This window comes from Drosophila guanche, unplaced genomic scaffold, assembly GCF_900245975.1.
Source record: "Drosophila guanche unplaced genomic scaffold, DGUA_6, whole genome shotgun sequence".
In the NCBI taxonomy this organism is placed as follows: Eukaryota; Metazoa; Arthropoda; class Insecta; order Diptera; family Drosophilidae; genus Drosophila; species Drosophila guanche.
Genome location: NW_022995785.1, coordinates 61,583 through 87,121, shown reverse-complemented (window position 1 = coordinate 87,121; position 25,539 = coordinate 61,583). Strand labels below are relative to the sequence as shown.

At 39.2% G+C, this 25,539-nt stretch overlaps 2 protein-coding genes and 2 long non-coding RNA genes across 4 annotated transcripts in view; all 4 read left to right on the top strand.

The window, feature by feature from the left end:
- Positions 1-389: 389 nt before the first annotated feature.
- Positions 390-741, top strand: LOC117591509. The gene is made up of 3 exons (XR_004574404.1): positions 390-404; positions 469-630; positions 703-741. It is a non-coding gene; the product is annotated as an uncharacterized LOC117591509 (long non-coding RNA).
- A 5,710-nt stretch (positions 742-6,451) lies between these two features.
- Positions 6,452-6,803, top strand: LOC117591508. Its single transcript, XR_004574403.1, has 3 exons — positions 6,452-6,466; positions 6,531-6,692; positions 6,765-6,803. It is a non-coding gene; the product is annotated as an uncharacterized LOC117591508 (long non-coding RNA).
- Positions 6,804-8,328: 1,525 nt separating this feature from the next.
- On the top strand, positions 8,329-10,085 carry LOC117591506 (thioredoxin domain-containing protein 2-like). The gene is made up of 2 exons (XM_034284801.1): positions 8,329-8,691; positions 8,751-10,085. The coding sequence occupies exons 1-2, from the start codon at positions 8,673-8,675 to the stop codon at positions 9,515-9,517; spliced, it is 786 nt and encodes a 261-aa protein (XP_034140692.1). The 5' UTR covers positions 8,329-8,672; the 3' UTR covers positions 9,518-10,085.
- A 2,969-nt stretch (positions 10,086-13,054) lies between these two features.
- The window catches only part of LOC117591511, a gene marked incomplete at its 3' end in the record, with an annotated part of 71,210 nt that continues 58,725 nt past the window's right edge, over positions 13,055-25,539 (top strand). Inside the window, exon 1 of the mRNA XM_034284804.1 lies at positions 13,055-13,317. The remainder of the gene's footprint in view (positions 13,318-25,539) is intronic.

Genomic DNA, 25,539 nt, shown 5'->3' with positions numbered 1-25,539 from the left:
TATCACTGCAAATTAATTTCTATATTCTGTCTAAAATAATGATCTGAGTCGATCTTAATTAAGAAATCTTCTATATCTGGAAATTCTCTACATTTAATGCTTATTTAGAAAATATATTTTGTATGGAGTTGGAAACTTTGCCTTCTGTGCGTTACGCACATTGCTCCGACTACAAATGCAAGTATACGCTACTTACTCTTGGAGTACCGGTTATTAAAGCTGCTATTTTTGGGTAGATTGAAGTTTTTATGGTAGATTTAAGATATCAGTGTAGAACACCAAGATAAATTCCGTATCCAATCTTATGATAATGGTCGTAACTGCACGAATCTCATTATACATATATCAGTTTCAGTTGTCAACTCTTTCAATCAATATCATGTTAAGTCTCGTTCTCCTCCTAGGTGATCTATTTACGTTTGAACACTTTAAGTTCGATTTACATGTCACTTTTAAATCCTCAAGCAGCTCCCCTAAGTCTTGCCATAAAATCAAAAGGTTGCATGGTGAATTGCCCAATATCATACGACGGAATGACATGTGCCTTTGATTTAGCTTGCGGATTTGAGGCAGAAAATGAATGTCAGCTAAAAGTGGAGATATGTTTGCGTGAATTAAACAATAGACCCCGTAAGTTTTTTTGATTTTACTAGTTTTTATATGATTTATGCTCTTTAACATATATTGTTCGACTACTGAAAGGTTTTATCAAAACGAGTCCTGGATACTGTGTGGATGACAGAAAAAGACAGTGCAAACCTATGACACAAGAAGAATTTACAGATATAGATTTGACGTAAATTCGTTTTTTCACTTATTAAAACATTTTACATGGCCATTTGCATGCATTTTGCATTTGACGATTGATGGCGGTATTCTTCTATTACTTTTCTGGTACCACTTAAAATTAAATTTAAAATAATAAACACTACAAGATTCTTAACGTGTGAAACGCTTCCTATGCGTTACAACTTTTATACAAGGTACTCTTTTCGAATTTTATATTTGACATTTTACATTTTATCTGCATATGTCTTCTTAATAACTTTTCACGCCAACACGCACTATTAGCTAACCCCCCTCCCATATAGCCGCTCTCTACACAAAGCAAAGTGTGGAATGAAAAAATGTGCAAAAAATAAAAAAAAGCTGCTAGACGGTGTGGGGATAGCCACTGCAAATTCATTTCTTCATTCCCCCTATTCGGAATATCATGTTTATATCCGGTACTCGAAGAGTAAAAGAGAGTTATATTTTATTTGTGGGTAATAACGATTGAGCCATGTCTGTCTATCTGTCCGTCCTTATGAGTCCTAGTACTCAGAGACCATAGGGCAAACAAGTTTTTCATCCAGACTTCTATAGGCGCACACTGTTACAAGTATATTTTAAAAACGATAAAGGACGTGTGAGACGCTTCTTACGAGTCACAACTTTTATACCCGGCACTCAGTACTACATCTGCACCTTAGCAGTGTTTTGTTAAATTTTAAATATTTTCTTCATCTGTCATCTACATCTACAACACTTCTCACACCAACACGCTCCGTTAGCTCTCCGCCCTTCCCTAGACCCACACACTGCAGACTCGAGGCAGAGGCAGAGGCACCGTCCGCACACAAACAAAAAAAAAACAAATTTAAGATGCGGGACGGGGTGGGTTAAAAGTCGGAAGAGGCATCGGCAGGAGGAGGGCAGAGGCAGGGGCCGAGTGAAGCAGAAGCAGAGTGTGAATGAGAGAATGTAAAAAGAACAAGAAAAGCTGCGGGACAGGGTGGGTTTAGCCACTAGAAATTAATTTCTCCATTGTGGCTATAGTAATGATCCGATCGGATCCCAATTTGGTGATCTGATAGATATGGCCATTCCCTACGGAATGTCTTCTTTTATCTTCAAAATTTTAGATTTGGGAGGTTTTCGCCCTTTTGCGGGGGCGGAAGGGGGCGTGGCTCGTTTTTGAAATACACTGGTTTCAGTGTGAGCATATAGCATTCTGGATGCAAAATTTGGTGGCTCTAGCTATTATACTCTTTGAGAACTAGCCGACAAATATCTATCGACTCGGCTATTGATGCTGATCAAGAATATATATACTTTATGGGGTCGGAAACGCTTCCTTCTGGGCGTTACATACAACCGTTATTCACACAAATACAATATACCCTATTTACTCTTCGAGTACCGGGTATAAATATATATGTAAATGTCATGTGTGAACTCCAAAAAAGATTCAAAAAAATGTGTAAACCAATAGAATGAATCCATGCCAATCGAAAATTATCCTCACTTTTGAATAACTCAATTCCCATGAAGAGGAAAGGGACATTCCCTCATAAAGTCGTGCTCTGGTAAATGCCCACAGAAATTACACTGGTGGGATGGCTACCGATAGCGTTCCGAAACTCAATGGACATTACCGCAAAACAGCAGGAGATGGGACATCGAGCTCGAGCCTGAGCTGTCGTATGAGTAAAAAAATCTAATCTAATAAATGTCTTGAAGTGTGTCTCAATCGAAAGGATTTCGTACAGTCCTTCTGCGCATTAGATCACAAACGAAAATGCTGGTTTACAAAACCATCAAATTGTACATACGATCTTGTTAAATGTTTGAGAATGAAGGCGAACTTACCCCGTGAGTAAATTATCTGTAATTTTTCATTTTATGCTAATTATTTGCATACATACTCTTAGCTTATAAAGCGCCGGACATTGTGGACGGTGAGTGTGATAAGGTTAAGAAAGAACCATGGTGCGAAACCATTGCGATAAAAGAAAATGAGGAATCAGAACCGAATGAAAAATCATATGAAAAATCAACGGAAAACGAAAAAGCCGAAGAATCAACCGCAGCAAATTCCACCACGGAAAAAGAAACAACAGAAAAATCAACTACAGATAATAAAACAACAAAAAAATCAACAACAGAGAAATCCACCACAGAAAAAGGATTAGAAACAACATATAACGCGACAGAAAAATCAACAGGAGAAAAATCAACCACAGAAAAAGCAGCAACAGACCAATCACCAACAGAGATTCCGAAATCAAACGAAGAAAAAGACACACCGACAGAAAAATCAATAGTGAAACCAAAATCAGAAGAACACACAGCGAAGGAAGAAACAACTGAGAGCAAAAAAGCATGGGAAGACACAGCAAAGGAAGAATCAACCAAGGAACCCAAGTCAGAAGAAGACACAGCGACGGTAGAACAAACACACAGACCAAAATCAGAAGAAGACACATCGAAGAAAGAAACAACTGAGAGCCAAAAAGCACAGAAAGACAAAGCGAAGGAAGAATCAACCAAGGAACCCAAGTCAGAAGAAGACACAGCGACGATAGAACAAACACAAATACCAAAATTAGAAGTAGACACAGCAAAGGAAGAAACAACTGAGAACCAAAAAGCAGGGGAAGACACACCGATGGAAGAATCAAACAAGGAACCCAAGTCAGAAGAAGACACAGCGACGATAGAACAAACACACAGACCAAAATCAGAAGCAGACACAGCGAAGGAAAAAACAACTGAGAGCCAAAAAGCAGGGGAAGACACACCGATGGAAGAATCAAACAAGGAACCCAAGTCAGAAGAAGACACAGCGACGATAGAACAAACACACAGACCAAAATCAGAATGAATCAGAAGACGAACCGGATGAATTCGAAAAACAGGAAGAAACACAGCCAGAGAAACCCAAATCAGAAAAAGAAGCGGACATGCATAAGGAAAAACAAACTGAGAAATCAAAATCAGTAGAACACACATCGAATGAAGAACCGACTAAGAAACAGAAGTCAGTAGAAGGAGGAGGCAGACCCGAACGAAAAACTAAAGAGCAACTAATCTCGGAAGAAGAAGACAGCAGACTGGGAGAAAAACCAACGGAGAAACCAAAATCAGACGAAGAAGGAGACAACCCGAAAAAAGAACCAACAGAGAAAAAAAAATCCATAAAAGAAAAATCGGGAAAAAGTACAAAGGATGAGGGAAAATTTAAAAAAGATAATTTGGCGGGAGAAGAGAAAACATAAGGAAAATCCATATCAGTACAAGAAAAATCGGAAAAGGCAAGAACGGAAAAAAAAATTCTTCCGAAAAATCAGCAGCAACAACAGAAAAGTCCAAATTTAAATGGGATCATTTGGGAAGAACCAAAATTCAAAAGAACATCAAAAATGAAAATATTAAAAGACGAAAAGCCGAAAGAAGAATACAATTTTGCAAAATAAAGGTGAAAGAAGAATGCAAAAGAAAAATAGAAAACAGAAGAAGGAACAAAAGAAGAAAGCAATTAAAGAGAAGAAACAGCTGAGAAAGCAAAAGATACAGGAAAAGAAACAGAAGCGTAAGAAACGAATCCAGATTAGGAAGAAGAATAAACAACTTCTGAAGAAAAAGCGGAGACAGAAGAGAAGAGAACAAAAAAGAAGAAAACCAAAAAAATATAAAAGGAACAATTAAAATAAGCAAACCCGTATGAAAAACAGAAGAATCAGAAGGAGAAAAACAGAAAAATCGGAATTAAGAGAGGAATCACAATAAACACCAAAATCAAATGCAAAATCCGAGGAAGAAAAAACACGAAAAGAAAAACAGATAAGGCCAAACCAACGGCAGTTAAATTCGAAGAAGTACATTATTGTTATACCCGGTACGCGAAGAGTAAATTGTATACGTGCACAAAAGTGGATGTACATATGTAACGCACAGAAGGAAACGTTTCCGACCACATAAAGTACATATAAATGTATGTATATTCTTGATCAGTATCAATAGCCGATATACAGGTCTGTCTGTCCGTCCTTATGAGCGCCTAGTACTCAGAGACCATAAGAGCTAGAGAAAAGTTTCAAAAAAAGTTTTGTGTCCAGACAAGCTAGAAGATATTATAGCCAAAATTAAGAATTTAATTTGCAGTGGCTACGCCCACCCCGTCCATCAGCTATGCTTATTTTTTTCACATTCTCTCATTCCACACTCTGCTGCGTGCAGTTTGCGGCACTAGGGAATTGGGGATTGCCTAACAGAGCGTGAACAGTGTTGTAGATGTAGATGACATACGTAGAAAAAATTTTAAATGTAAAATGTAAGATTTTGAAAAAAACACTAACACACGTTTCTTCTCGTTCCTATTCGAGTACCTGGTATAAAAATACATTACACCTTATTTACTTACTCTTGGAGTAATGAGTACAATTTAGACAAATTTAGATAAGTAACAAAGGAAAAACTGAAATTGAAAATAATAGAATCAAGTGCAGAAGCACTTCATACAAACTTACGTTTTTTTCGAATTTGTATTAGATTTTTTCTACATCTGTCATATCCAACTACACTTTTCACACCAACACGCCCTTTTAGCTCGCCATCCTAATCCATAACCTCACACTGCATGAGGCAGAGTGTGCGATTGATAAAGAATAACACCATGGGGGGAAATCACTGCAAATTAATTTCTTCNAGTTTCAAAAAAAGTTTTGTGTCCAGACAAGCTAGAAGATATTATAGCTAAAATTAAGAATTTAATTTGCAGTGGCTACGCCCACCCCGTCCATCAGCTATGCTTATTTTTTTCACATTCTCTCATTCCACACTCTGCTGCGTGCAGTTTGCGGCACTAGGGAATTGGGGATTGCCTAATAGAGCGTGAACAGTGTTGTAGATGTAGATGACATACGTAGAAAAAATTTTAAATGTAAAATGTAAAATTTTGAAAAAAACACTAACACACGTTTCTTCTCGTTCCTATTCGAGTACCTGGTATAAAAATACATTACACCTTATTTACTTACTCTTGGAGTAATGAGTACAATTTAGACAAATTTAGATAAGTAACAAAGGAAAAACTGAAATTGAAAATAATAGAATCAAGTGCAGAAGCACTTCATACAAACTTACGTTTTTTTCGAATTTGTATTAGATTTTTTCTACATCTGTCATATCCAACTACACTTTTCACACCAACACGCCCTTTTAGCTCGCCATCCTAATCCATAACCTCACACTGCATGAGGCAGAGTGTGCGATTGATAAAGAATAACACCATGGGGGGAAATCACTGCAAATTAATTTCTTCATTCTGGCTATAATAATGATCTGAGCCGATCTTAATTAAGAAATCTGCTAGATCTGGAAATTCTCTACGATTAATGCTGATTTAGAAAATATATTTTGTATGGAGTTGGAAACTTTGCCTTCTGTGCGTTACGCACATTGCTCCGACTACAAATGCAAGTATACGCTACTTACTCTTGGAGTACCGGTTATTAAAGCTGCTATTTTTGGGTAGATTGAAGTTTTTATGGTAGATTTAAGATATCAGTGTAGAACACCAAGATAAATTCCGTATCCAATCTTATGATAATGGTCGTAACTGCACGAATCTCATTATACATATATCAGTTTCAGTTGTCAACTCTTTCAATCAATATCATGTTAAGTCTCGTTCTCCTCCTAGGTGATCTATTTACGTTTGAACAGTTTAAGTTCGATTTACGTGTCACTTTTAAATCCTCAAGCAGCTCCCTCAAGTCTTGCCATAAAATCAAAAGGTTGCATGGTGAATTGCCCAATATCATACGACGGAATGACATGTGCCTTTGATTTAGCTTGCGGATTTGAGGCAGAAAATGAATGTCAGCTAAAAGTGGAGATATGTTTGCGTGAATTAAACAATAGACCCCGTAAGTTTTTTTGATTTTACTAGTTTTTATATGATTTATGCTCTTTAACATATATTGTTCGACTACTGAAAGGTTTTATCAAAACGAGTCCTGGATACTGTGTGGATGACAGAAAAAGACAGTGCAAATCTATGACACAAGAAGAATTTACAGATATAGATTTGACGTAAATTCGTTTTTTCACTTATTAAAACATTTTACATGGCCATTTGCATGCATTTTGCATTTGGCGATTGATGGCGGTATTCTTCTATTACTTTTCTGGTACCACTTAAAATTAAATTTAAAATAATAAACACTACAAGATTCTTAACGTGTGAAACGCTTCCTATGCGTTACAACTTTTATACAAGGTACTCTTTTCGAATTTTATATTTGACATTTTACATTTTATCTGCATATGTCTTCTTAATAACTTTTCACGCCAACACGCACTATTAGCTAACCCCCCTCCCATATAGCCGCTCTCTACACAAAGCAAAGTGTGGAATGAAAAAATGTGCAAAAAATAAAAAAAAAGCTGCTAGACGGTGTGGGGATAGCCACTGCAAATTCATTTCTTCATTCCCCTATTCGGAATATCATGTTTATATCCGGTACTCGAAGAGTAAAAGAGAGTTATATTTTATTTGTGGGTAATAACGATTGAGCCATGTCTGTCTATCTGTCCGTCCTTATGAGTCCTAGTACTCAGAGACCATAGGGCAAACAAGTTTTTCATCCAGACTTCTATAGGCGCACACTGTTACAAGTATATTTTAAAAACGATAAAGGACGTGTGAGACGCTTCTTACGAGTCACAACTTTTATACCCGGCACTCAGTACTACATCTGCACCTTAGCAGTGTTTTGTTAAATTTTAAATATTTTCTTCATCTGTCATCTACATCTACAACACTTCTCACACCAACACGCTCCGTTAGCTCTCCGCCCTTCCCTAGACCCACACACTGCAGACTCGAGGCAAAGGCAGAGGCACCGTCCGCACACAAACAAAAAAAAAACAAATTTAAGATGCGGGACGGGGTGGGTTAAAAGTCGGAAGAGGCATCGGCAGGGGGAGGGCAGAGGCAGGGTCCGAGTGAATCAGAAGCAGAGTGTGAATGAGAGAATGTAAAAAGAACAAGAAAAGCTGCGGGACAGGGTGGGTTTAGCCACTAGAAATTAATTTCTTCATTGTGGCTATAGTAATGATCCGATCGGATCCCAATTTGGTGATCTGATAGATATGGCCATTCCCTACGGAATGTCTTCTTTTATCTTCAAAATTGTAGATTTGGGAGGTTTTCGCCCTTTTGCGGGGGCGGAAGGGGGCGTGGCTCATTTTTGAAATACACTGGTTTCAGTGTGAGCATATAGCATTCTGGATGCAAAATTTGGTGGCTCTAGCTATTATAGTCTTTGAGAACTAGCCGACAAACATCTATCGACTCGGCTATTGATGCTGATCAAGAATATATATACTTTATGGGGTCGGAAACGCTTCCTTCTGGGCGTTACATACAACCGTTATTCACACAAATACAATATACCCTATTTACTCTTCGAGTACCGGGTATAAAAATATATATGTAAATGTCATGTGTGAACTCCAAAAAAGATTCAAAAAATTAAGGCATTAGCTTAGCTATAATTTCGAAAATTACCCTCACTTTTGAATAACTCAATTCCCATGAAGAGGAAAGGGACATTCCCTCATAAAGTCGTGCTCTGGTAAATGCCCACAGAAATTACACTGGTGGGATGGCTACCGATAGCGTTCCGAAACTCAATGGACATTACCGCAAAACAGCAGGAGATGGGACATCGAGCTCGAGCCTGAGCTGTCGTATGAGTAAAAACATCTAATCTAATAAATGTCTTGAAGTGTGTTTCAATGGAAGGGATTTCGTACAGTCCTTCTGCGCATTAGATCACAAACGAAAATGCTGGTTTACAAAACCATCAAATTGTACATACGATCTTGTTAAATGTTTGAGAATGAAGGCGAACTTACCCCGTGAGTAAATTATCTGTAATTTTTCATTTTATGCTAATTATTTGCATACATACTCTTAGCTTATAAAGCGCCGGACATTGTGGACGGTGAGTGTGATAAGGTTAAGAAAGAACCATGGTGCGAAACCATTGCGATAAAAGAAAATGAGGAATCAGAACCGAATGAAAAATCATATGAAAAATCAACGGAAAACGAAAAAGCCGAAAAATCAACCGCAGCAAATTCCACCACGGAAAAAGAAACAACAGAAAAATCAACTACAGATAATAAAACAACAAAAAAATCAACAACAGAGAAATCCACCACAGAAAAAGGATTAGAAACAACATATAACGCGACAGAAAAATCAACAGGAGAAAAATCAACCACAGAAAAAGCAGCAACAGAACAATCACCAACAGAGATTCCGAAATTAAACGAAGAAAAAGACACACCGACAGAAAAATCAATAGTGAAACCAAAATCAGAAGAACACACAGCGAAGGAAGAAACAACTGAGAGCAAAAAAGCAGGGGAAGACACAGCAAAGGAAGAATCAACCAAGGAACCCAAGTCAGAAGAAGACACAGCGACGGTAGAACAAAAACACAGACCAAAATCAGAAGAAGACACATCTAAGAAAGAAACAACTGAGAGCCAAAAAGCAGGGAAAGACAAAGCGAAGGAAGAATCAACCAAGGAACCCAAGTCAGAAGAAGACACAGCGACGATAGAACAAACACAAATACCAAAATTAGAAGTAGACACAGCAAAGGAAGAAACAACTGAGAACCAAAAAGCAGGGAAAGACAAAGCGAAGGAAGAATCAACCAAGGAACCCAAGTAAGAAGAAGACACAGCGACGGTAGAACAAACACACAGACCAAAATCAGAAGAAGACACGTCGAAGGAAGAAACAACTGAGGCCAAAAAGCAGGGGAAGACACAGCGAAGGAAGAATCAACCAAGGAACCCAAGTCAGAAGAAGACACAGCGACGATAGAACAAACACACAGGCCAAAATCAGAAGCAGACACAGCGAAGGAAAAAACAACTGAGAGCCAAAAAGCAGGGAAAGACAAAGCGAAGGAAGAATCAACCAAGGAACCCAAGTCAGGAGAAGACACAGCGACAGAAGAACAAACAGAGAGACCAAAATCAGAGGAAGCCACATGGAAGGAAGTACAAACAATAAGACCAAAATCAGAGGAAGGCGCATCGATGGAAGAAAAAACAAAGAAATTAAAATCTGATGAAGAGTGAGGCAAACCAGAAGAGAAACAAACAGAGAGACCAAAATCAGAAACAGAAGGAAATCCTGACGAATCACATACATGGAAACCAGAAAAGAAACCCAAACCGGAAGAAGACTTATCGAGGGAACCAAAATCAAAACGAGAAGGGACGTGTGAGACGCTTCTTATGCGTCACAACTTTTATACCCGGCACTCAGGACTACGTCTAGATGTAGAAGACATCGCCAACCACAAGAAACTAGTTCACATTACAGAACACGTAGTAAACAGCCTACTAAATAAAATGCATCAAAAATATTGGATCAGTTAATCGTATTTTCCAATTTATGAGATATTTAAAACAGCAGTAAAATTGGTACTTTTTCCCTGCACATTCTGTGCAATAATGACCGCTAGGTTTCACATCAGATTTTTCAAAAGTATATGAAAATTTTTGGTACGCAACCTTGATGGTCACTCTTTTTCTAATACAGAGCGTTAAAACCCGATTCTTGGTTTTAACTTTTAAAAATTAGCTTTTGGCCACCAAAACTGGTCATTGGGACAATAGTGCATCTGCACCTTAGCGGTGTTTTGTTAAATTTTAAATTTTTTCTTCATCTGTCATCTACATCTACAACACTTCTCACACCAACACGCTTCGTTAGCTCGCCGCCCTTCCCTAGACCCACACACTGCAGACTCGAGGCAGAGGCAGCGCCCTCACACAAAAAAAAAAAAAGCAAATATAAGCCTTGGGACGAGGTGGGTTAAAAGTCGGCCGAGTCATCGGCAGGGGGAGGGCAGAGGCAGGGGCCGAGTGAAGCAGAGTGTGAATGAGAGAATGTAAAAAGAACAAGAAAAGCTGCGGGACAGGGTGGGTTTAGCCATTGGAAATTAATTTCTCCATTGTGGCTATAATAATGATCCGATCGGATCCCAATTTGGTGATCTGATAGATATGGCCATTTCCTACGGAATGGCGTTTTAAGTTTTCTTTTATCTTCAAAACTGTAGATTTGGAAGGTTTTCGCCGCTTTTCGGGGGCGGAATGGGGCGTGGCTCATTTTTGAAATACACTGGTTTCAGTGTGAGCATATAGCAGTCTGGATGCAAAATTTGGTGGCTCTAGCTATTATAGTCTCTGAGAACGAGCCGACAAACAAGACGGACAGACGGACAGACAGACATGGCTCTATCGACTCGGCTATTGATGCTGATAAGGAATTTATATACTTTGTGGGGTCGAAAACGCTTCCTTCTGTGCGTCATATACTTTTTATTCGCACAAATACAATATATATAATACAAATATAAAAATGAGAGTCAGTAGCGTCTCACACGTCCATTCTCGTGGGTTTTGTGGATACAGAAGTTTTTCGTCCATTCTGCTGGCGGGCCAAATTTTGAAATACACTTGGTTCAGTGTGAGCATACAGCAGTCTGGAAGAAAAATATGCTGGCTTAATCTTTTATAGTCTCTGAGAACTAGCCGACAAACAAGACGGACATTCGGACAGACTGACGACAAGACAGACATGGCTATTTCGACTCGGCTATTGATGCTGATCAAGAATTTATATACCTTGTGGGGTCGAAAACGCTTCCTTCTGTGTGTTACGTTTTCTCCCCACAAATCAAATATACCCTATTTACTCTTCGAGTACCGGGTATAAAAAGTATAAATTTTACTGTTAAGTAAATTATTCTATTCGCCCATATTTTAAGTCTTAATAATGTAGGATTTTGTTTTACTCGCAACGAATCTGCTATGAAATTGCTTATCTGTCTTCTCCGTCATGGCAGCTGCTTAATGCCCCATTGCTGCATAGTTTGACCAATTCAAAATACAGGAATGGGAATGGATAGCCCCAAACTACAGAAGAGCGTACGGGCGAACCGAAGCAGCCGACTATGAAAAATTTAAACTTTGCATTCAGGCCATTTCTTCATCCTCCGCTTGGCATTTGCCTTCATATCTTAGGTTGCGGTTCCACCCCGATATCAGTATCGTTTTCTGGTGGGTCTGGCCGCCTCTATCTTCATCTCTGGCTATATATTTGGCCGTCTCTGTCTGACACTGACAAGTTCTGCCTCCTTTCAAGATGGGTCGGAGCGACGGGGGCAGCACCCTAAAAATTAATTGAAACATCACTACCGGCTAATATTGTATATTAAAAACAGCAGCAAGCAGAGGACAGCACTCGGAGAGAGGGAGCGTGACCTGGGAAAGCAGAACCGAAATGGCCCACCTCTACTCCCAAAAAGATGAGGCATATAAAACTTTTGGGGTTAGCTGAGGAAAACTTGCAAATTGCCATAGTGCGTGGCCATTTATCAGTGTTACTTTTTTGGTGGTGGGAGGCACGAAGCAGCAGCAGCAGCAGAATGGATCTACTATGAGAAGAAGAATGTTGAACAATAAATAGGAACAACATTTTTGGTTGCTCCTTGGGAGTATTTTGTGCCGGTATTTTGTGGTCAGAGGGCAACCTGAACTTGAATTCAACCCTCTAACCTTACAAATCGGCCTACCATCCATCCCACTGCAACCCATCCCACTCCATACATAGAACGAATCAACCCATTCATTCATGTTCATCGTCATCAAATCACTGTACAATTTCGACTTTTCGAAAACTCTCAAGCGGACAAGAGCATAGACAGCCTCGAAATTAATGGACGCGCATGTGCAGACTCTCTTTGAGGGGCGCTCTCCGGCTCTCATGTGGCGATTGGGCCCTCGGCTATCGTCTGTTGCGTCTAGGACAACACATTTCTTATTAAATGCAACCTTTTGTGCTTTCGTGTGATCTAAAAAACGAAGCCTCTGGTCGGGGTCCCCGTCGCCATCGCCATGGCCGTCGTAGCTTGTCGCCGTGGTCGTGTTCTTTCGGTCTGCTGGTTGTCGTTGTCGTGCCATAAAATCCGCATAATGTTGCTCGGATGTGACAGTGCACGTTTATTATTTGTCGGGTGAGCATCGCTTTTGGGGCGGCACCGTGAGATACTTGTATGACAGGATAGTCTCTAGTGCTGATGTTGTGAGAATTTCGTACTTGAGCGACGCAATGGCAATGGAACGTGAACGTGTAACAAAAAGCATCACGGGGCTCAGTTTTTGATATAAAGAAATTTTAAGAAATAATTCACACATAAAATAAAAGAGGAAAGCGTAAATAAAATGCCAATCGCATTGTGATTATTGTAGTGTAGTGAAGTGCTTATTCAATTTAAGCTAGAGAAGAAAACCTAAGCCAAGGGAAAGCAAGGATAGGGAAAGACAAGGAAAAGCTGAGTTAAGTAAGAGGAAAACAAATCTTGGACATATGCAACAACTGGATACGGATACGCCACTGAAGCTTTAAACAGCGCGAATCAGCACCACTCTCCCCCACCCGCTTCAAGTCAAGTACGTAACAGATTGTTAATGCTGCCCCCTCTGACCCGAGTGGCACTCCATCTCGAATCCACGGAAAACTAAACGAAACCAAAACATCAACCATCTGTCCCCATCCTTTCGACACTTGACTGAAAGTTCAATTTCCTGCAAGATGCTTTAATTGAAGCGCACAGTAAACAGAAGAAGAAGGCAAAAGAAGCACCATAGCAGAGCCACAGCCCAGAGCCCAAAGAGGATATAAGCTCGTATGAGTGGGTGTCTCTGTGTGGCTCTTTGGCTGTCTCTCTCTCTCTCTCTGGTCATTCAGTCAGCCATTAGTTATTTGCTCATTTCCGCAAAACGCAACCTGCCCGGATGTGCAGCACTTGTAAGCCAATAAACAAGAGCAGGGACCCAGGGACTGCGAGCCAGGCACTTGGGTACTATATATGTATGTAGAAAAGATGGTAGGTCGCAATCTATCTGACATACACAGAAGAATGAATTAAATGTTCATCTGGTAGCAAACACATCAGCGACAATCAGCAGTGGTGATGGAACCGTAGACAGTCAGGGCTCGATGTCCCACCTCCTGCTGTTTTGCGGTAATGTCCATTGAGTTTCGGAACGCTATCGGTAGCCATCCCACCGGTGTAATTTCTGTGGGCATGACTTTATGAGGGAATGTTCCTTTCCTCTTCATGGGAATTGAGTTATTCAAAAGTGAGGGTAATTTTCGATTGGCATGGGTTCAATCTATTGGTTTACACATTTTTTCCGCATCAAATTTTCGAAATTATAGCTAAGCTAATGCCTTAATTTTTTTAATCTTTTTTGGAGTTCACACATGACATTTACATATATATATTTATACCCGGTACTCGAAGAGTAAATAGGGTATATTGTATTTTTGGGCAATAACGGTTGTATGTAACACACAAAAGGAAACGTTTCCGACCCCATAAAGTTTATATATGTTTGATCAGCATCAATAGCCGAGTCGATTGAGCCATGTCTGTCTGTCCGTCCGTCCGTCCGTTCTTATGAGCGCTTGGATCTCAGAGACCATAAAAGCTAGAGCCACCAAATATTGCATCCAGAAAAAGGCGAGCTAAAGGAGCGTGTTGGTGTGTGAAGTGTTGAAGGTGTAGATGACAGATGAAGAAAAAATGTAAAATTTGACAAAACACCGCTAAGGTGCTGTTATAATAATTTGTAGATGGATTCCAAACATTGCTCAATCTTATCAGAAAATCACTGTCAATACCAATCAATCCCTTTGCTGCACATTTGTCTCTGTCTAACCGGACAAATTTTGCAGAATGTGCTGAATAGCATTTCTGTGGTATTTAGAACATTCCTTCTTTATTTGTCGTAGAGTTTGGGAATCACACAGATTCCATTTCGGTTGGTATTGAATAAAAATGGAAAACCACGATGTACGAGCATCAATTGTGATAGGTTTGAGGAAGTATTCGCCATGCGTTGAAGAATAAAATTGAATCAAAATTTTTCAATGTAAAATAATCGTATGTGTGGAATTGAAACCCTTAAATAACATTACTCACCAAAATCGAACTTTTTTTTCTTTAAGGAACCAAAGGTTTTTAAATTTGTTTAAAGAATAATGTTTTTTTTCTATGTCGTTTTTTTATACCCGGTACTCGAAGAGGGTATATTGTATTTATGCACAAAGTGGATGTATGTAACGCACAGAAGGAAATATTCTTGATCAGAGCCGAGTCGATATAGGCATATCTGTCTGTCCGTCCGTCTGTCCATCTTTCCGTCCGTCTTGTTGAGCGCCTGGATCTCAGAGACTATAAAAGCTAGAGCCACCCAATTTTGCATCCAGATGGCTGTTTGCTCACATTGTCACATTGACTTGGCGTCGTTTAAGATATTGCTCATCAAAATCTATGTTCTTCAAAGTGTTTTAAACAAATTTTAATAAATGTTATATTAACTACCTCACACTGTCCCGTATGTGTGTCTTGATGCTTTAAGTTTCATTGATGTTTTCCCAAAATATATATTTTTTAGCTGTCGCTTATAATTATCGATATAAGAGTATGGGTAAGCTAAGTGTGTTACACGTGCTTGGATTATAGTTTATACTTGAAGTTTAAACAGCAGCACCAGAAAAATGATTAATATAGCTCTCCTTAACCTTGGACTCTGTAATAAGCTTTTCAAGTCTGTTTTAAAAAAGGCTTATGAAGTTTTAACAACACTTGGGAACAACATTTAAAGATTATTTCACAATGTACTGGGGTTGCTTCCAAAAGTATGAAGACTTTTTGCGTATCGATTGGAGTCAAAAATTCATATTTTTGAAATATCTATGTCCCTATACCCAAAAAAAACGGACCAGTCTAGCATTCAATCATCCATGCTCTCTTGTACACAATATTCTTGAAGAGTCTTTAAGATACTTTCAGGAAAAAGTAGCACAAATGTGTTTCGGGCGGTGGTCTACTCTACAGTGACACGACTTGTGGCACTGAATATGTGTCATAAATTCAGGTTCTTGGGACAACAATAACCAAGACGGACAATAACACGGCGCATCATTCATAAAGAGCAAAAAACACACACCCATGGCATAGGTGTAAAGAAACAAACAGAAGCAACAATGAGTGGAACCAGGGTGGGGACGGAGAGCGTATACGAATACGAGTATGAGTATGAGTACTCTTCACGGCCCACTTTTTTTTTGGGCTTCTCTATTTTTTCCTGCTGCTGCTTGTTATATTTTTTTTATGGCTTTTACGGACGGCCCGCAAAACGACGACGACGAAGACATCGATGAACCTTAGTGACAGAGCAGCGAAACCAGAACAGCAAAATGTTCGACCAAAAACCAGCCTAAAGCCTGAACCTACACCTACACCTATCCTATCCGCCCATTCCAAACAATCCGTCAGTACAGTACGAACCAGAACCCCTACGCCCAAATAGTTTGATGAAACTTGTTTTGTAATTGTTTGTTTTTTGGGGGTTTTCTTTGGATTTCCCCCCTCCTCAACCACTACCATATTTTTAAACCCGTTACTCGACGAGTAAAAGGGTGTAATGTATATTTGCACAGTAGAAAACGTTTCCGACCCTATAAAGCATATAGTCTTGATCAGCATCAATACTTGAGTCGATATGGCCATATCTGTTTGTCCGTCTGTTCGTTATTCTCTCTCTCTGTCGTTATCCTCAATTTAGAAGATAAAAGAAAACCAAGAATGCAGTTCTGAATGAAATGACCATATCTATCAGACCACCGTATTGTGATCTGATTGGATCATTATTATAGCCAGAATAAAGAAATTAATTTTCAGTGACTAAACCCGCCCGTCCCGCAGCTTTTATTGTTTTTTTGCACATTCTCTCATTCACACTCTGCTTCTGCAGTGTGCTGCTCTAGGGGAGCTTTAAGCGAGCTAAAAGGGTGTGTTGATGTAGATGACATATGTAGAAAAAATGTAAAATTTGAAGAAAAAAACCACGACGGTAAATATGTGCTACTGAGTACCGGGTATTAAAGTTGTGACACGTAAGAAGCGGCTCACACGTCCCTAATCGTTTATTATTCAATTTTTTGTGCAAACATATCCAGCAAGATGCAGGCCTCGTGTTGCACCGTCAAAACGACGATAGAAGAAGATTGATGTTCCTAGATGTGCATATGGGCATGTCGCTTTTTCGTGAATATCAGTTACAAGAGGTACGATATGATCGAAATCAAGATTGAAAAGTAGACAACCGCGATTGCTCATAATTGACAGCGTCAAACAACAGTACAAACAACGCCAAAAAACTCTAACATGAGTCAGATGGCATATGTTGGGAATCAGGAAAATTTAGGTACCAGCCCAACATATTTAGCAGTCTGCTCATAGGCACATATCAAAAAGACTATTCGAACATTCAAGAGATTAAACGGACAATTAGAAGGGATGGGTTTAGCCCATGCAAATTAATTTCTTCATTGTGGGTATAATAATGATCCAATCGGATTCCAATTCGGTCCTTCCCTACAGAATGCCGTTTTTAGTTTTCTTCTATTTTCAAAATTGTAGATACCGCAGATTTCCGCTCTTTGCGTGGGCGAAGGGGGGCGGGGCTAAATTTTGAAATACATTTGGAAAAGTGTGAGCATACAGCCATCTGGCCCCAAAATTTGGTGGCACTAGCTTTTGTAGTCTCTGAGATCCAGGCGCTCAACAAGACGGACGGACAGCCGGACGGACAAACAGACATGGCTAAATCGACTCGATTATTGATGCTGATAAATTTTGAAGATAATGGATCACCATTGGGATCCGATTGGATCATTATTATAGCCAGAATGAAGATATTAATTTTCAGTGGCTAAATCCGCAGGTTTTGTTTTTTTTCACATTCTCTCATTCACACTCTGCGTCTGCCGCGAGTCTGCAGTGTGTGGGTCTAGGGAAGGGCGGCGAGCTAACGGAGCGTGTTGGTGTGAGAAGTGTTGTAGATGTAGATGACAGGTGAAGAAAAAATTTAAAATTTGACAAAACACCGCTAAGGTGCAGATGTTGTACTGAGTGCCGGGTATAAAGTTGTGACGCGTAAGAAGCGTCTCACACCTCCCTTCTCGTTTTTCTTCTACGTTTCATTGATCTGTTTATGCTTCTGGAGGGAAATTACCCCCCAATTCCATCTCCATGGTCCAGCCCTCGTCACGGATAGACAAACAACAAAAAGTTTTATTTTTGGGACGTTTGAGACGTTTTATACCCGGTACTCAGTAGGACATCTGCACCTTGGTAGTTTTTTTTTCAAATTTTAAATATTTTTACATGTGTCATCTATATCTACATCACTTCTCACGCCAACACGCTCTGTTAGCTCGACCCCGTCCTCTAGAGCCACACCCTGCACGAAGCAGAGATTCCTATCGAGAAGGAATGAGCAACAACAAGCAAGCAAAAGCTGCTGAGGGTGTGGTCCCTTTATGGGGCGGAAGGGTTACATTTTGAAACAAACTTGATTCAGTTTGATATTCCATGAGTCTCCACACAAAATTTGGTGACTCTAGCTCTGAGAAACAGGCGTCAAATAAGACAGACAGACATGGCTGTCTCGACTCGGCTATTGAAGCTGATCAAGAATATAAATACTTCATATGGTCCGAAACGGTTTCTCCCGTCTATTACTTTGTTCGAACACAAATGCAATATACCCTTATTATTCTTCGAGTACCGGGTATAATGAGAGCGAGCGGACCTCGCTGTTTTCCTTTGCCAGAAGTGTGAGGTGCACGGTATTCAACCCTTTGGGTGTCCTGTCCGAGTTTATTTACCTTGACCTGGGTCCGTGGGAGACCGACTCTATCATTAGGAAGTCTCTGAGAGCCCGTGACTACATCACCAGCATGTTCTGTTTGCCCGCTCTATCATCTGGTGGTTAATTATAAAATTTCTTTTCTTTGTAGCCTGCAGGCTTAAACCTTCGGCCATTAGTTTACTTTGAAACATAAATTATTATGAGCCTATTAAATCATATTTTGTGGTCAATAACACTGCTCGACTCGATTTTGCTGATTCCATCCAGACTAACTTTTTCTGAAAGATTGATGATAATTTTAAATGGTTTGATGATAATTTTTCTATTTTCTATGGCATACCTGATAAATGCATCTATAGTCTATACCCAAACACTTTGTGGTCTTAGCTTACTGCTTGAAAAATATTAAACATTGAAATGCAAAAATGTTGATTTTTCTGCGGTTTTTTTAAACAAATTTCGACTAATATTTTTCAAACGGTAAGCTAAAACCAAAAATTGTTTGGGTATACATTATACATGCATTTATCAGCTTTATAGAAATGCCAATTTCATTTTAAAGATACTTAATATATGTAAAAAAAAACGTTACAAAAAAAGTTCTGTCATAGAAAAAAATAGTTATGTAAAAAAATAAAGCACTCGGTCTAGCTTAAAAAGTTGGTTTGGTTCTAGGCGGAAAAAAGCAGTTGGATTTTGTCGAGTAGTTCCATTTGTATAAGTGTTGAAAAGGTTTATGTTTTTATTAAAATAAAAAACATAAGTGTATGTAATGGTAAAATAATACAAAAATCAACTACTCGAGACTACTTTAAACATTAAAAATAAACAATTTATGAATTTTGTCAAACACAATTTATGAATTTTGTCAAACACTTAAACAATTTTTGTTATTTAAAGTTTTTAATTGGTAAAAAAGGAAATATAGAAATTTTGACATGCAAATAATAAATAAACGAAGATATTTGTTCTACAAAATGCAAGACCTTAACTGTACAATTTATATGTCTTACTTCCAAATAATTTTCAGTTGGTTCATATATACATATCTGTTTTTAATTGGTAAAAAAATTAAATATAGAAATTAAAGCATACAAATAATAACTAAATCAAGATTATTGTTATACATGATGCAAACCAAAACTATACAATTTATATGTGCAACTTCTACATAATTCCACATAATTTTCACTTGAATGATTACGAAAATCACAGGGAAACCCCTGACGTAACGTAAACTTAAAGGTGAACATGAAAATCACTTAAAATTTCCTAATCAATTCGTTGCCTTAATTACCTGGACTTAACCTACGATTAGCTTTGGACTTAGCCCCTAAAGTCAGAGTTAATCTATCATTATTTTCGGGTTCCCTAATTATCAGGAAAACTGTGGCTCATATAACGCAACAAATGATTGATGACCATTAAATATTTTAACGGTACTCTGTGCCACACCTTTTCCACACCAATATCCACCCAAACTGCTCCTCCACAAGGAGGAGGGTTTAGGGTAATTCTGCAAACCCTAAAACCTCTTTGCTTTTCCACTGTTTATTGAAGCATTCAGTGTTATGTCATAGCAACTGATTGATTGTTAATTAAATGTCCAGCGAAATCACTGATTGCTGCTAATCATACGTTTGATGGCTCCTACGACGCTCCTCCGAGTCTAATCGGTTGAGCAGAGATTTTCATGTTCCACTTTAATTCAAACGCCAACATATGTCTGTGACGGAAATTAAATAATTATTATGAGGCATTGCCCCGACATAAACCATAATGTGGGGAAGGTGGGACAAAAACGGATCGAATATTATCCAGAGATAGTGCCAAAGGTCCGTTTACGTTACTCGGAAATGCAAATAATATAAAGCAGTGGAAAAAGGACCGCTTTGGGGTTTTTTATACCTGGTACTCAAAGCGTAAATAGGGTATATTGTATTTGTGCGAATAACGGTTGTATGTAACGCACAGAAGGAAGCGTTTCCGACCCCATAAAGTATATATATTCTTGATCAGCATCAATAGCCGAATCGATAGAGCCATGTCTGTCTGTCCGTCTGTCCGTCTGTCCGTCTTGTTTGTCGGCTTGTTCTCAGAGACTATAAGAGCTAGAGCCACCAAATTTTGGCTCCGGACTGCTGTATGCTCACACTGAAACCAGTGCATTTAAAAAATGAGCGGGGGCGTGGCTCCGCCCCCGCAAAGAGGCGAAAACCTCCCAAATCAGTTTTGAAGATAAAAGAAAACTAAAAACGCCATTCCTTAGGAAATGGACATATCTATCAGATCACCAAATTGGGATCCGATCGGATCATTATTATAGCCACAATGGAGAAATTAATTTCCAGTGGCTAAACCCACCCTGTCCCGCAGCATTTTTTGCTCTTTTTACATTCTCTCATTCACACTCTGCTTCACTCGGCCCCTGCCTCTGCCCACCTCCTGCCGATGACTCTTCCGACTTTTAACCCACCCCGTCCCGCAGCTTATATTTGTTTTTTTTTGTGTGAGGGCGCTGCCTCTGCCTCGAGTCTGCAGTGTGTGGGTCTAGGGAAGGGCGGCGAGCTAACGGAGCGTGTTGGTGTGAGAAGTGTTGTAGATGTAGTTAACAGATGAAGAGAAAATTTAAAATTTGACAAAACACCGCTAAGGTGCAGATGCACTATTGTCCCAATGACCAGTTTTGGTGGCCAAAAGCTAATTTTTAAAAGTTAAAACCAAGACTCGGGTCTTAACGCTCTTTATTAGAAAAAGAGTGACCATCAAGGTTGCGTACAAGAAATTTTTATAGATGGCGCCACTTTCGAAAAATCTGATGTGGAACCCAGCTGTCATTATTGTACAGAATGTGCAGGGAAAAAGTACCAATTTAATTTCTGTTTTAAATATCTCATAAATTGGAAAATACGATAAACTGATCCAAATTTTTTTGATGCATTTTTTTTAGTAGGCTTTTTACTACGTGTTCTGTAATGTGAACGATATCTAGTGGTTGGCGATGTCTTATACATCTAGATGTAGTCCTGAGTGCCGGGTATAAAAGTTGTGACGCATAAGAAGCGTCTCACACGTCCCTTCTCGTTTTTATTGAATTCGTTTATGCAAGGGAGGAGTCGAGTCGTGTCTCTGTGTGTGTGTGTGTGTGCGAGGCCAGACCAACATAAATAAACCTCAACTAAGTCGTGTGTTTTGACATCAATTTAAATTGACTTGGGTGTGTAAAAAGTGGGTGGGTTAGCTATTGGTGCTATATGATAGGCCTATAGCCCAAAAGGCGTAAAAGAAACAGAGGCCAGAGACCGACGCAGACATCCCTCTAGAAAGCCACACGAGAAAATGCTCGGCATTTCACCTCCAATCAACCAAATATTGGCCTAATGGCCAGTTGGGGTGGAAGAAAACTAGTAGGAACGTTCGGTAGACGCTTCGTAACCGTCACAGCTTTTATAACCGGACTCAGTCAGTATGACCTTATTGTTATTTTTTCCGAATTATAATTTTTTCTAAATCTGTCATCTACATCTACATCACTTACACCAACATGCCCTTTTATCTCGCCACCCTCCCCCAGAGACGCACACTGCATGAGGAAGAGTATGCGAGCGAGAAAGCTGCTGGACGTGGTGGGACGATTTTCTTCTTTCTGGCTATAATAATGGTTTGAGCTTCATTCGGAGATCAGATATGTATGTCCATTCTCTACGGAACTCTTACTTCTCTTATCTTCAAAATTTTGGATGTGGCAGATTTTCGCCCCCACAAGGGGGGCCAGCGTTTGAAATACGTTTGTAATGTGAGCATATAGAAGTCTGCTGAAAAACTTGGTTGCTCTAGCTCTTATGGTCTTTGAGTACTGGGTGTTCATCCGGACGGACAGACATACGGACAGACAGACAGTCATGACCATATCGACTCGGCTATTAATGCTGATCGGGTCCTTCTGTGCGTTACTCACATTGCTCCGACCACAAATACAATACAGCCTTTTCACTCTTCGAGTATAGGGTATAAAAAATAAAATAAAAATGCAAAATAGTTTGTTATATAACATATTTTTACGGGTACCACCGGTTAGGGCTGATACTTTTGCATTCAAATCGTAAATGTAAATTGCCTGACAGATATCTTTAGGGAAAATGTAGATGATAAGAGGAGACAGGACACAAGCAGGGTCTAGACCATAGGCAAGCAATTCCATCCAACCCTTTTTGACAATTTTGTTTGTTGCGCTTCGATGGCTCGTTGGCTTTCCTTCGCTTTGACTTGCCCCAACACAAAAAAGTTGCGAGTATTCGCCCCGCGAATAGCTGGAAAAGTATTCCCCGATGATATTTCTCTAACTGGGCACACCACCAGTCAGCAAATTGAAAAGCACTCACGCGCACGCACTTCGCAAAACCAACTAGAAGGGACGTGTGAGACGCTTCTTACGCGTCACAACTTTTATACCCGGCACTCAGGACTACATCTAAATCTAGAAGACATCGCCAACTACTATATATCGTAAAACGCCTACTAAATAAAATGCATCAAAAAAATTGGATCAGTTAATCGTATTTTCCAATTTATGAGATATTTAAAACAGAAATAAAATTGGTACTTTTTCCCTTCACATTCTGTGCAATAATGACCGCTAGGTTTCACATCAGATTTTTCAAAAGTATATGAAAATTTCTGGTACGCAACCTTGATGGTCACCATTTTTCTAACACAGAGCGTTAAAACCCGATTCTTGGATTTAACTTTTAAAAATTAGCTTTTGGCCACCAAAACTGGTCATTGGGACAATAGTGCATATGCACCTTAGCGGTGTTTTGTTAAATTTTAAATTTTTTCTTCATCTGTCATCTACATCTACAACACTTCTCACAACAACACGCTTCGTTAGCTCGTCGCCCTTCCCTAGACCCACACACTGCAGACTCGAGGCAGAGGCAGTACTATTCGATTCACAAAACAAAAGCAAACAAAATAGTGGTTACTGATTAGCAATAACAAAGTGTTGTTGTTATCATGAACGACGACGAAGACGACACAATGGTTTGGAACTGGCAGAGAGTAAAATTGAAGTCAAAGGCAGTCAAGAGACAAAACCAAGTCTCTCCTATTCTACTAAAGAAAAAAATCGCTCTGGACTTAGCACCCAGAACCAGCCCCAATCAATATGCCCTCCTAAGCGACAGCACGCCAAATAACGGAAATGAAGATGAAAACGAAGCACTGGACATGATAACTGAAGATAACTTAACTGAATCTGCCAAGCCGCCACCTATATTCTTATCTGAAGTCAGTGATATAATTAATTATATAAAGACTACAATTAAAAAAGAGCTTTTCTTTTATAAAGTACAACGCGATGGTCATGTGAGAGTTATGGTAAAGTCTATTGAAGAATACAGGAAACTTGTTAAAACTCTTACTAAAGATTCTGTCAAATTTCACACATACCAACTTAAACATGAGAGGGCATTCAGAGTTGTTATTAAGAATTTGCACTTCTCAACGGATATCGACTTAATCAAACAAGATGTGGAGTCCAAAGGTCACGCTGTTAGAAACATTAGTAATATTAAAAGTTGTGTAACCAAAGAGCCATTGAATTTGTTCTACTTAGACATTGAGCCCAAAGTCATATTGTGCCAAAACTCACAGATGTGTGAAATGCTCTCTTAACCATCCCAGCAACGTTTGCCCAAAAGATAAAGAGCAACCAGCAAAATGTGCCAACTGCAACGAAGATCATGCTGCTAGTTACAAAGGGTGTAAAGTCTATCAGGATCTTATATCAAAAAAAATAGTAAGCGGACGCAACCACCAGAGAAACACCAAAGATGACAAAAATAAAAATGACCATGGTACATATCAATCATTTGCTCCGTTTAATAATTCGACCCAACAACCCAAAGATTACCAATCATACGCTCAAGTTGCTGCAGGAAATAGTAACTCGAACAAGTCTCTAGAAAGAATAGAACAGCTTCTAGAAAAACAATCTCAACTTACCAATAATTTACTTAACATGATAATGTTACTTGTAAATAAGCTATGCAAATAAATCTAAACTTAGGAATATGGAATGCCAATGGGCTTTCCAACCATGTAAATGAAATAGCTTTATTTTTAAAAACGAATGCCATTGACGTCATGCTTATTTCAGAAACAAACTTCACTAGCAAATCTTTTTTTAAAGTTACTGGATACGACACAGTAAGAGCTGACCATCCATCAGATAGAGCTCATGGAGGTGCTGCAATTCTTGTCAAGCAGGGCCTTAAATTTCAAATCATGGACAGTACTAGGGAAAACGCTATGCAAGCTGCCACAATTCAGATAAAATGTATGCACGCAGATGTATCAATAACAGCGATTTATCTCCCACCAAGATTCACAATAAAAGAACTCGATTTCAAAAACTTTTTCCAAGGACTGGGAGCAAAGTTTATCGTGGGAGGCGACTTCAATGCCAAACATCCATGGTGGGGATCCAGATTAACTAACCCGAAGGGATCGGAGTTATACAAATGCATACGAAACAATAACATAACGACTTTGTCAACTGGTGTGCCCACATACTGGCCAACTGATAGTCGAAAAATTCCAGATTTGATTGATTTCATAGTATTCTCTGGAATCCCACAATCACACATGCGAGTAATGGAGAGCTTTGACCTTAACTCAGATCATTCTCCAATAATAGCAACTTACAGCACAATAGCCCATATGTTGGAAAAGCCCTATAAAGTAATAACAGCCTCTACAGACATTAACGCATTTAAAAGCCATTTAGATTCAGCTATAAGCCTGGACATTCCGTTAAAAACAGGAGAGGAGATAGACTATGCTGTGGAGCTTTTCACAAATACAATTCATAATGCGAGCTACAGAAACACGAATCATGCTCTTAATCATCAACAACCAAACCAATTGAACCTTTCAACCGAT